Source organism: Trematomus bernacchii, unplaced genomic scaffold, assembly GCF_902827165.1.
Source record: "Trematomus bernacchii unplaced genomic scaffold, fTreBer1.1, whole genome shotgun sequence".
Taxonomy (NCBI): Eukaryota; Metazoa; Chordata; class Actinopteri; order Perciformes; family Nototheniidae; genus Trematomus; species Trematomus bernacchii.
In genome coordinates, this window is record NW_022987687.1 from 367840 (window position 1) to 381386 (window position 13547).

Consider the following 13547-nt stretch of genomic DNA (forward strand, 5'->3'; position numbering starts at 1 on the left):
ACAATAATACAAAAAAAGGGCTTCAAAGAAACCTAACCGTGGAAGTCAGTCATCAGGATGCGTGTATGGGTGTGTGGAAATGTGCAGAAACAAATACGTGTGTCCAACAGTAGAGTGCCAGCAGTAAGGGAGGGTGTTGGCCTTTTATGTCGACGGTCCAGGTGTGGCTCATCAGGTTGATCACCTGAAACACAAACAAGAGCCAGCAAGCAGAACACAAAGGAGAGCCCCCTAGTGGAGTGGAGGGGGTCGTAACACAGAGGCAGGTGGGTGTCAAGATACTACGCAGACATATCTGATAGGCCTCGTTCCTGGTTGGCTCTGGGAAGGTGTTGCTGTGTTGCTCTGGCTAGGTCATCTGCATTAATAGACCTGCTGCATCTTTCCGGGAGGGGCTGGTCATTGGTGTAGATGTTGAAGAGGATAATCTCCTATTCCAGCCATAGCAAGTCAAAGTCAAAGTCAACTTTATTGTCAATCTCAAAATATGTTTTTACACACAGAAAGATCGAAATACTGTTCCCCACAGTCCAGAGGTATACAATAAAATAAAGGATATACAATATATATAAAATATGTATATACATACCTATACCCCAACTTATTTATATAACTATATATATACATACACATTAAAATACAAGAACAATCAATAATTACAAAAAAAACACAAAATAACCGATTCCTTCCAAAGTAAGCAGGATATATACAAAAAGATGAGATGATGTACATAGTGCAAATGAGAGTGCAACATATTTTCCACAGCAGCGTGAAAGTGACTGGTGCTGGATGTTTTGTGTCTGTGTGTGTGTGTGGGGGGGAACCTGGGACAGATCCCCACCTTCCAAGAACTACCGGCCCATCTCTCTACTATGGACCACCTACAAGCTGCTTGAGAGACCACTTTTTAGCCGACTCTCCCCTCAGATAGAAGCTGATCAAAGACCAAGCTGCTTGCAGATGAATCCACTGCCTCTCCCAACACATCGCAGACGGCTATCAAGAGAAGCTGCCAACGGGCGTGGCCTTTGTCGAAACTGTCAGCAGGTTTTGATTAATTCCAACAGAGGCTACTCCTCAAAAACAGTTTCCACATGACAGCTGATGACAAACTTAGAAATGTCACACGATGTCCTCTGAGCAACCGGATGTTCTAGGTCACACTCAACAATAGGGAAAGCAGATGGTTCCACCAGAGTGAGCGCTGAGATCAGAGTACTACCTTAATGATGGATTAACCATTCATAATTACAGATTACTGCCGCTGTAACAGAGTATTAATACAGTGCAATAATAACCCTCCGACAAACAATGGAGATTCACCATGGCTACCTGTTGCTGTTCTACCTGAGAGACGCAAGAAGAAGACAAAGCGGGGATGCCGGGCCGGGTTGCTGGTCAGACTGAGGAAACGAGAGAATCGGCCCCCTCTTCCGAGTATTCTTCTGGCTAATGTTCAATCCATTGAAAATAAGCTAGATGAACTCAGAAGCCGGATTGCTTTTCAACGGGACATTAAGAACTGTAACGTGTTAATTCTCACTGAGACTTGGCTCAACCCCGCTATCCCGGACTCCGCTATTGTCCCTGACGGATTCTCTATTTTTCGTCAGGACCGGACTGCTAACTCGGGGAAAAGTAAGAGAGGCGGTGTGTGTGTAATGACTAACAACAACTGGTGCTCAGATGTGAAGATTATTTCATCGGACTGTTCCGCACAGCTAGAGCACCTCATGATCTCATGTCGGGCCTTCCATCTGCCGAGGGAATTCACATCTGTTGTGATAACAGCAGTGTATATCCCGCCGCAGCCACTCGCCGACAACAACACGGCACTCAATCAGCTGTTTGGGTTTATTGATAAAACCGAGACTTCACGGCCAGATGCGGCGTTCGTTGTGGCCGGAGATTTCAACACCGCCAACATGAAGAAGGTTTTGCCAAAATATTACCAACACATCAACTTCCCGACGCGCGGGGGAAACATACTGGACCATGTTTATTCCCCTTTCCGGAATGGATATAAGGCTCTCCCTCGCCCTCCCTTCGGCAAATCAGACCATATCTCACTACTGTTGTTGCCTGCGTACAAGCAGAAACTTAAAAGGGACAGACCGATAACAAGGACAGTACAACGATGGAGCGAGGAGTCAGATGAGGCACTGCAGGATTGCTTTGCATCTACGGATTGGAGTGTGTTTGAGGACAATAACATCAACACACACATGGACACTGTCATCTGCTACATTGGGAAATGCATCGATGACGTGGTACCGAAGGTTTCTGTACGGACATTCCCAAATCAAAAGCCCTGGGTAAACGGTGAGGTGCGCGGCAAACTGAAAGCGCGCACTCTCGCGCACACAGCGGGAGATTTGGAGGAGTACAGGAAGTCTAGGTATGATCTCCGGAGAGCAATTAAAAATGCAAAGAGACAGTACAAAGACAAGGTGGAATCTGACTTCAAAGGCTGTAACACTAGGAATATGTGGGCGGGACTAAGGACAATGACTGACTACAAAGGAGCAGCGGGGGGGTGCTGCGGGAGTGTCTGCGTGCGCATCTCTCCCAGATGAGCTAAACAGTTTTTTTGCACGCTTTGAGAGCAGCCAGGCTGTGGAGGTACAGAGGGACCAGGAGCTACACTGCCCTTTTGTTTTAAATAGGGCAGATGTGTGTAAATCCTTTAAAAGGGTTAACCCACACAAGGCTCCTGGACCTGATGGCATCCCTGGCCGTGTTCTCAGGGTGTGTGCAGTTCAGCTGGCAGAGGTGTTCACAGACATCTTCAACAGGTCCCTGCTGCAGTCTGTAGTCCCCACATGTTTTAAACACTCCACCATCATTCCTGTCCCCAAAAAGACAATCATCACCTGCCCCAACGACTACCGCCCAGTAGCACTCACCACATCATAATGAAGTGCTTTGAGCGGTTAGTCAAATTATTCATCACCTCCTCCCTGAATCTCTGGACCCCCTGCAGTTTGCCTACAGAGCAAACAGGTCTACAGACGACGCCATAGCCCTCACCCTCCACACTGCCCTCTCACACCTGGACCCGAAGAACAGGAACACATATGTGAGAATGCTGTTCATTGACTACAGTTCAGCATTCAACACCATTGTGCCCTCCAAGCTGGCCATCAAGCTCAGAGACCTCGGGCTCAACAGCGCCCTCTGTGACTGGATCCTGAACTTCCTGACGGGCAGACCCCAGGCAGTGCGGGTGGGAAATATCACATCCTCCACCCTGATTCTCAACACCGGTGCCCCTCAAGGCTGCGTGCTCAGCCCTCTCCTCTACTCCCTGTTCACCCACGACTGCATGGCCACACACAGCTCCAACACCATCGTGAAGTTTGCTGATGACACGACCGTCATCGGCCAGATCACAGACGATGACGAGACGGCGTACAGAGAGGAGGTCGAAAACCTGACATCTTGGTGCCAGGAGAACAACCTCCATCTCAACATCAGTAAAACAAAGGAGCTGATTGTGGACTACAGGAAGCAGCAGGGAGAGGGACACGCCCCCATCGCCATCAATGGGACTACGGTGGAGAGAGTCAAAAGCTTCAGGTTCCTTGGGGTCCACATCACTGAGGACCTGACATGGTCTCTTCACACCACCACCATCACCAAGAAAGCTCGACAGCGGCTCTTCTTCCTCCGCAGGTTGAGGAGGTTCAAAATGGATTCCAGGATACTCTGCAACTTCTACAGGTGCACGATAGAGAGTATCCTCACTGGCAGCATGACGGCCTGGTACGGCAGCTGCACCGACCTCGATCGTAAGGCTTTACAGAGGGTGGTGAAAACTGCACAGCACATCACCAGGACGGAGCTGCTATCCATGGAGGACCTTTACTCCCAGCGGGTCAGGAAGAAATCACTACGGATTATCAAAGACCCCCATCACCCCAGCCACAAACTGTTCTTTCTGTTGCCGTCTGGCAGACGTTACCGCAGCATCCTGGCAAGGACAAGAAGATTCGGAGACAGTTGCTTCCCGCGGGCAGTGAGACTGTTAAACAATTGAACTGTTGAAACAACATCAAACATTCATCTGCTACTCAGTAGTATGTATCTAATATCTAATATATATATATCATTCCAATAACTTGTATATAGACTCATACTGCACTATTCCACATCATAACTTTATTTCATTTTTATAACTATTATTATTTTTGTATTGCTCATGCTCTTATTGTTATTATGTTATGTTATTATGTTGCATTGTTGGAGAAGTCTGTGACATAAGATTTTCAACTGCATAATTACTCTGTAGCTATGTCAGATTGACAATAAAGAACCTTGAACCTTGAATATTAGTATTTTACTGTAACAGAGTATTAATACAGTGCAATATTAGTACTTTTACTGTAATAGAGTATTAATACAGTGTAGTGTTAGTACTTTTACTATTACAGAGTATCACACACAGACACATTGGATTAACCTATGGATTAACCTTCAGCAGCGTTTTTATCGTTTTAATGCCATTAACGACTTTTGATCAGAAACCAACAGCTAAGGTGAGACGATGTCCCGTGTTTGCTCCGTAATGCTACGTGTTGTGATGTCTGTGTTTGCTTCCCCTGTCGCGAGTTCTGATCGCTCAGTGATGATACTAATACCTATATAATCTGTGGAATCTCAGCTTTAATCGGATATATTTTATGTGCAGTTACGATAAGTAATAAGGGTATTTTTACCTTGAGTTCTGTGCTAAGTGCGTTAGCATTTTTTCGCTTAGGGCTAATTTAGACGCTTCTTGTGAGACTTGTGCTTTGTTTCGGTAAAAATGGTTCGTACCTTCAGTTAGCTGAGTTTCTAACCGTTAAGTGAGTATGACACATTAATAGGTTTTTAAATATTAAGAAGCCCTGAGACACAGTTTTGTGAAAAAACTACCCGCCAGACCCGGATTAGGGTCCTCTCGGGTTTAACAACGGGAAAATAAATCCTCCTGAATATGAACCATGTTTCATCTTAATCCCATAATATCTGTAGTTATTTCACACCTTTAATACTCCTAAACTTACAGTATACTGCCTGCTTATACATATTTATATGTGGTATTTATTTACATTATTTATATGTACTTTTTGTATTAGTTATTTAGAATATTTATATGTAAGTCTTAAAAACCCTGATTATTGATATAAGTGTGAATAATGTGATCTAATGAAATCAAAATGTTCCTGTTAGATATTTCCCCAAAGTGTCCTGGCCAGATTTGGACCCTTGGTTTGGTGTTTCCTGATCATCCTGAATGCTACGGCTAACTAAAGAAATACAATAATAAACTAACTTAAACTCAAACTGCCGCTGGGCCCAGAAAGCAAATGTTACGCAGGGAATAAAGTCCAATGTCCAGGCAGAACATCCTTTCATCCGTTTATTGTAGTATTCCAATCAAAGCATAGAGAACTACTGCAACTACAATTATTACGATAATTAATGATTCATTCACTAAAACTAAAACGGCCAGAAAATAAATGTTTACTTATAAAATAACATAAACCAATATTTAGCTCCAACTCTGAATGTAATGTTAGTTCAGTGAAGGCAGGATGTGCTTATCTAAACTCTGATCTATTCTGCTTTATTAATGTCCTGCTCTTCATCTCTCTCCAGTGGGGAGGGGTCTTCATCTCTCTCCAGGGAGCGGTCATCAGGCCATAAGTCCTGCACAGTCGCCTCAGCAGACGGGAAGCCATCAAACTCGACCGGAGCGTGGGGAAGTTTTTCTCCTTCGCAGAACTTCAGTTTCTCTCTCAGTCGGTCCGGACCGAACTCCAGCAGCTGAAACAGGAAGAGCTCAGATTCAGCAACATGGACCCCATCATTAACTACAACTCCCATGAGCCTCTGGGAACACGTCACTTAACAATCCTTTTTAAATCATATTATTTATGAATAAATATTAGGACGATAAAAGTCAATGTGTTAATAACACAACTTTCTTTTAATGGTATTCACTTTTTTAACACGTGAAAATAATTTAAAATGAATAAATTGCAATTACATATTATAATCGATTCACAGCCCTTTACATAGTTTTATATATATATAGTTTTTCCACATTTCTATATTTAAATCATATTATTTATGAATAAATAAATATTAGGACGATAAAAGTCAATGTGTTAAAAACACAACTTTCACTTTTTTAACGCGTGCACTTTTTCTGAACCTGAAAGATATCCCTTTAAAAACATTTAGAAAAAACGGAAATCCCAATGAATAAATATCAATTACATATTTTAATCGATTGACAGCCCTTTACATTGTCACATATATACATAAAGATATATATCGTTTTTCCACATTTCTATATTTCTATTTCTATATTTATGTGGAATTTTCTCCATTTCGTTTAAAAATTCTTCACATTTATCACAAAATCTCATCAAATTAAAATGTTCTTCAAATTTCTCTAACTTTTATTTATCTTTCAAATTAGTTTTTCAGATGTTTTTCAGGAGTTTTTCAAGTATTCTTTGGATATAAGATATTTTGGGGGATTTCTTCTTTCTTTTTACACATTTTCTTCTAGACATGTTTCACATTTGGGACTTTTTAAATATATTTTTGTATTCCCTTAATAACAAGGGCCGTGGTGCTTCTTCTGAGGAAAAAAAGGAGCTGATATCAAACTCTGAAATGAGTCCTTAAAGAAGACGGACCAGATCCACTCCATATAAAGATATGAAATGTAGAGAAAGGTCTGACGCTGAGATGTAGACAAGAAAACAAAGATGAAGTGATCACCTTATCCTTCTCCACATGCAGAGCGATGCCCACGTTATCCCAGACGTAGTACTGGGGCCAGAAGTTGGGCTCGTAGGTCCGAGCCTCCATCTGCTGAGTCTCCGGGTTCTGGACCAACTCGTAGCTGACAAAGAGACAGGAAGTCAATCCATAACTCATTTCCTGTCTGAACCTCCCAGGTTACCTGTCATTGTTGTTTTCTCACCTGTGAGTTGCACACATGGCCTCAGGCCTCCAGATGAAGCGGCCATCTTTGTAGCAGCAGACAGCGTTTGGGTCGTCGGTCAGAAGAGGATAGTCTGAGAACTCCTGATTGGCCGGACCGTGGACCAGCACCGCATACATCACTTCCTGTGGGTACAGGTGGGTCTGATACACGCGCATGACGGGCTGCTCACCGCCGCAAAACTGGAGAGAGAAGAAGAGCTTTTACACAGAATCACGTGGAAAAGTCAACAAAGTTATAAACTTATATTCAGTCAGACAACTCTCGTGTTTCTTGATATGTTTATTAGAAGCAGCATATAGTTTGAATTAGTCTAGGCTCGGGCCTCATCACTCCACAGATTTACACAGAACATTGAGTGATGATTAGATACCTATCCCCAACACTCTGGAGATTAGATACCTATCCCCCAACACTCTGGAGATTAGATACCTATCCCCCAACACTCTGGAGATTAGATACCTATCCCCCAACACTCTCTGGAGATTAGATACCTATCCCCCAACACTCTCTGGAGATTAGATACCTATCCCCAACACTGTATGGAGATTAGATACCTATCCCCCAACACTCTGGAGATTAGATACCTATCCCCCAACACTCTGGAGATTAGATATCTATCCCCCAACACTCTCTGGAGATTAGATACCTCTCCCCAACACTGTATGGAGATTAGATACCTATCCCCCAACACTCTGGTGATTAGATACCTATCCCCCAACACTCTGGAGATTAGATACCTATCCCCCAACACTCTGGAGATTAGATACCTATCCCACAACACTCTGGAGATTAGATATCTATCCCCCAACACTCTCTGGAGATTAGATACCTATCCCCAACACTGTATGGAGATTAGATACCTATCCCCCAACACTCTGGAGATTAGATACCTATCCCCCAACACTGTATGGAGATTAGATACCTCTCCCCCAACACTCTGGAGATTAGATATCTATCCCCCAACACTCTCTGGAGATTAGATACCTATCCCCAACACTGTATGGAGATTAGATACCTATCCCCCAACACTCTGGAGATTAGATACCTATCCCCCAACACTCTGGAGATTAGATACCTATCCCCCAACACTCTATGGAGATTAGATACCTATCCCCCAACACTCTATGGAGATTAGATACCTATCCCCCAACACTCTATGGAGATTAGATACCTATCCCCCAACACACTATGGAGATTAGATACCTATCCCCCAACACTCTATGGAGATTAGATACCTATCCCCCAACACTCTGGAGATTAGATACCTATCCCCCAACACTCTATGGAGATTAGATACCTATCCCCCAACACTCTATGGAGATTAGATACCTATTCCCCAACACACTATGGAGATTAGATACCTATCCCCCAACACTCTATGGAGATTAGATACCTATCCCCCAACACTCTGGAGATTAGATACCTATCCCCCAACACTCTATGGAGATTAGATACTTATCCCCCAACACTCTATGGAGATTAGATACCTATCCCCCAACACTCTGGAGATTAGATACCTATCCCCCAACACTCTATGGAGATTAGATACCTATCCCCAACACTCTCTGGAGATTAGATACTTATCCCCCAACACTCTATGGAGATTAGATACCTATCCCCCAACACTCTCTGGAGATTAGATACTTATCCCCCAACACTCTATGGAGATTAGATACCTATCCCCCAACACTCTATGGAGATTAGATACCTATCCCCCAACACTCTCTGGAGATTAGATACCTATCCCCCAACACTCTATGGAGATTAGATACCTATCCCCCAACACTCTGGAGATTAGATACCTATCCCCCAACACTCTATGGAGATTAGATACCTATCCCCCAACACTCTGGAGATTAGATATCTATCCCCCAACACTCTCTGGAGATTAGATACCTCTCCCCAACACTGTATGGAGATTAGATACCTATCCCCCAACACTCTGGAGATTAGATACCTATCCCCCAACACTCTGGAGATTAGATACCTATCCCCCAACACTCTATGGAGATTAGATACCTATCCCCAACACTGTATGGAGATTAGATACCTATCCCCCAACACTCTGGAGATTAGATACCTATCCCCCAACACTCTGGAGATTAGATACCTATCCCCCAACACTCTGGAGATTAGATACCTATCCCCCAACACTCTATGGAGATTAGATACCTATCCCCCAACACTCTATGGAGATTAGATACCTATCCCCCAACACTCTATGGAGATTAGATACCTATCCCCCAACACACTATGGAGATTAGATACCTATCCCCCAACACTCTATGGAGATTAGATACCTATCCCCCAACACTCTGGAGATTAGATACCTATCCCCCAACACTCTATGGAGATTAGATACCTATCCCCCAACACTCTATGGAGATTAGATACCTATCCCCCAACACACTATGGAGATTAGATACCTATCCCCCAACACTCTATGGAGATTAGATACTTATCCCCCAACACACTATGGAGATTAGATACCTATCCCCCAACACTCTGGAGATTAGATACCTATCCCCCAACACTCTATGGAGATTAGATACCTATCCCCCAACACTCTCTGGAGATTAGATACTTATCCCCCAACACTCTATGGAGATTAGATACCTATCCCCCAACACTCTCTGGAGATTAGATACTTATCCCCCAACACTCTATGGAGATTAGATACCTATCCCCCAACACTCTATGGAGATTAGATACCTATCCCCCAACACTCTATGGAGATTAGATACCTATCCCCCAACACTCTCTGGAGATTAGATACCTATCCCCCAACACTCTATGGAGATTAGATACCTATCCCCCAACACTCTGGAGATTAGATACCTATCCCCCAACACTCTATGGAGATTAGATACCTATCCCCAACACTCTGGAGATTAGATACCTACCCCCCAACACTCTGGAGATTAGATACCTACCCCCCAACACTCTGTGGAGATTAGATACCTATCCCCCAACACTCTGGAGATTAGATACCTATCCCCCAACACTCTGGAGATTAGATACCTATCCCCCAACACTGCGTGACCGTCTGACTCTGGTGATGTTAGTCTGAAAAGTAGAGGGCCTGCCTAAACACCGCGGCTTTGAGGGGAATAGACTCCCTAGTATCAGCTGACTGCCTGAACTAGCTCGCAGGCTTCACCCCATTTAATGGAATAGCATTATGAGTCCTAAACCTTGTCATGACTCAGTATTATGAGTCCTAAACCCTGACATGAGTCAGCATTATGAGTCCTGAACCCTGACATGAGTCAGCATTATGAGTCCTGAACCCTGACATGAGTCATCATTATGAGTCCTGAACCCTGACATGAGTCAGCATTATGAGTCCTGAACCCTGACATGAGTCAGCATTATGAGTCTAAACCCTGACATGAGTCAGCATTATGAGTCCTGAACCCTGACATGAGTCAGCATTATGAGTCCTGAGCCCTGACATGAGTCAGCATTATGAGTCCTAATCAGGGTTCGAGTTATGTGGGAGCCAATGGGAGCAGAGCTCCCATAAGGAGGGTCTGAGCTCCCACGGACGCAGTGAAATCATACATCTGTGGGGGTCGCTAATACATTACCAACAACCATTATTTTAATCACAAATAATGCATGTGTCAATGTAATGAGTATTATTTACGTCAACGAGGTAAATAGGCTAAAAGAAAAACATGTTTTCCAAAAGAACTACGCATCTCTTGAATGACAATATGCCTGCGCTGCACCTCCAAGGTGCACAATACATTATTGCACAAGCTGTGCCTGTGAGCGTGCTGCGCGAGCAGAGATGATGTGTGTGTGTGTGTGTGTGTGTGTGTGTGTGTGTGTGTGTGTGTGTGTGTGTGTGTGTGTGTGTGTGTGTGTGTGTGTGTGTGTGTGTGTGTGTGTGTGTGTGTGTGTGTGTATGTGTGTGTGTGTGCAGGGGGCACCAAATGTCACAATACAAATAGAAAGTACTACAAATAAACTGGAATTCATTTACATCTTAAATTATTAATATATATACACAAAAAAAGGTTTACAAATATCCAACCTTCAAATAGCTTTTTTAAATCAACACTGCTCTGCACACTTGCTAAAGAACATTTGTGTGGAAATCTCAATTCCTTTGTAGGGCTGCGTGAGTATGGCCAAAAGTATGGGAGTAAATCTCACTGTAAACTATTTCATCATCACCAAATGCTGTGTTATTATGACCGATCATAACTCAGCTTTATGCAGACATACATTTAGCATGGTGTACAGGGCCGGTTTTTGGTATAGGCGACATAGACGGTCGCCTAGGGCGCCAGATCTGGGGGGCGCTGCGCTGGTAGCTCTGGGAGGGGAAAAAACATTTTTGACTGTTTGCGCTCATCCTAATTTTTGGCCTTGATGTAACAACATTCATAATTAAGTAAATGTAACACCCTTTTCACCCCGGTTACACTTGTCATTTGCCCTGTACGATGGGCGCTGGAAGTGATGAAAGTGGGGGGTGTTGGCTTATCAGGCGTCCGCAGCTCACAGCCAAAGTGGGCGTGGGAGAGAGAGAGAGAGATAAATGCAATTTATGTAAACACATATTTCCAAGGCACTCCTTTATCATTATTTGGACAAACAGGTTTGAAATCATTTCAATGTATACTATAGGACAGTAAACCAGAAATATCGTTTAAAACTTGAGAGATACAAAAATATGCATAAATAAATGTTAACTAGGTAAAATAAGATATGAATGAACAACAAAAATAAAATAAGTTACATGTATTTGTTATTGGCTATGGGTTATTGGTTATGTTCACATATTTGGTTATTAAAATGTAAACCGATCTTTTTCATATGGGTGTTTAGAGTTCCCCTAGATCTAGTCTCTAGTAATGTGTGCTTCAAGATTTTTCATTTATTTTTTATATATTCTATTGTGTATTCCTTTGAACGATTTTCTGGCAGGGGGGGGTGAGGGCGCCAGCTAAAATCTCGCCTAGGGCAGCAAATTGGTTAGACCCTGATGGTGTAGGAAACGGGCTCCGTGTTACAAGACGGGTCGGGGGTTTGGTGGTACCGCTGCAGACTCTACACATGTGTGTGTGTGTGCGTGCGTGCGTGCGTGCGTGCGTGCGTGCGAGCGTGCGTGCGAGTGTGCGTGCGTGCGTGCGTACGTGTGTGCGCACGCGTTAGTTTTAAAGACCCCCATAGAGCTCAGTTTATAACTCGAACCCTGGTCCTAAACCCTGACCTCAGTACCTGCAGACTGTAGGCCTCCAGCAGCTCCTGAACGGAGAAGGTGAAGCGGTACGATCCCAGCCTGGAGCTCTTCTTGAAGGCCGGCGAGGAGGCAAACTTCCTCAGGAAGCTCTGCTGATCCTGGACCTGCTGCTCTGTTCGGTTCGGGTATGTTTCCTTGAGGAGGCGCTGCTCAGCTGATCTGAGTTCCTTCCTCCCCACAACCAGACCCCACCACACCAGGCCTTTTCCAAATTCTTGTTCCACAGACGGGTTCTTGAAGCCTCCGGACTCCTTGATGCCTTCCAAACCGCCTCTGTTGGTGTCGTGCTTCAGATGGCTCACATGGATCTCTGGTCGTGGGTATTCTGGGATTATTTCATTTTTAAAGAGGTATTTGTTTCCTGAGCCCTTTCTCTCTCTCAAATCATCCAGCTTCAGATGCTCCTTCCTTACAAAGTTAAAGTAACTTCCCCTCCTGTTCCATTCAGCCTCCATGATCAGCTGGCTCTCCTCTGAGGAGGATCTATTACAGCAGACAGAGTACAGCTGGAGACTGAAGATAAACCCCACCTACCAACACGCCCTGTTGGGAAATACAAATGATGTGCATCAGTAGGCTCTCTGTGTGACTCACTGAACATTCTTGCAATAAATTAATTACGACAAAGACAGCTGAATGGTTTTAATACTCTGTTACAGTGAAAGTACTAACACTACACTGTATTAATACTCTGTTACAGTGAAAGTACTAACACTACACTGTATTAATACTGTGTTACAGTGAAAGTACTAACACTACACTGTATTAATACTCTGTTACAGTGAAAGTACTAACACTACACTGTATTAATACTCTGTTACAGTGAAAGTACTAACACTACACTGTATTTATACTCTGTTACAGTGAAAGTACTAACACTACACTGTATTAATACTCTGTAACAGTGAAAGTACTAACACTACGCTGTATTAATACTCTGTTACAGTGAAAGTACTAACACTACACTGTATTAATACTCTGTTACAGTGAAAGTACTAACACTACACTGTATTAATACTCTGTTACAGTGAAAGTACTAACACTACACTGTATTTATACTCTGTTACAGTGAAAGTACTAACACTACACTGTATTAATACTCTGTAACAGTGAAAGTACTAACACTACACTGTATTTATACTCTGTTACAGTGAAAGTACTAACACTACACTGTATTAATACTCTGTAACAGTGAAAGTACTAACACTACGCTGTATTAATACTCTGTTACAGTGAAAGTACTAACACTACACTGTATTAATACTCTGTTACAGTGAAAGT

At 43.4% G+C, this 13547-nt stretch overlaps 1 protein-coding gene across 1 annotated transcript; it reads right to left on the reverse strand.

Annotated features, from left to right (window-relative positions):
* Positions 1–5390: 5390 nt before the first annotated feature.
* Positions 5391–12752, reverse strand: LOC117488195. Its single transcript, XM_034136995.1, has 4 exons — positions 12245–12752; positions 6986–7188; positions 6781–6904; positions 5391–5811 (listed from the first exon to the last, which is right to left on the reverse strand). The coding sequence occupies exons 1-4, from the start codon at positions 12719–12721 to the stop codon at positions 5602–5604; spliced, it is 1014 nt and encodes a 337-aa protein (XP_033992886.1). The 5' UTR covers positions 12722–12752; the 3' UTR covers positions 5391–5601.
* Positions 12753–13547: the final 795 nt, after the last annotated feature.

Excerpts from the sequence above, each read along its gene's own strand:
- LOC117488195 (XM_034136995.1), bottom strand. The coding sequence starts at position 12,721 with ATGGAGGCTGAATGGAACAGGAGGGGAAGTTACTTTAACTTTGTAAGG. Across the intron at positions 6,905-6,985 it reads GCCATGTGTGCAACTCACAG|CTACGAGTTGGTCCAGAACC; the intron begins GTGAGAAAACAA and ends TCTCTTTGTCAG. Across the intron at positions 5,812-6,780 it reads TGCATGTGGAGAAGGATAAG|CTGCTGGAGTTCGGTCCGGA; the intron begins GTGATCACTTCA and ends TTCCTGTTTCAG.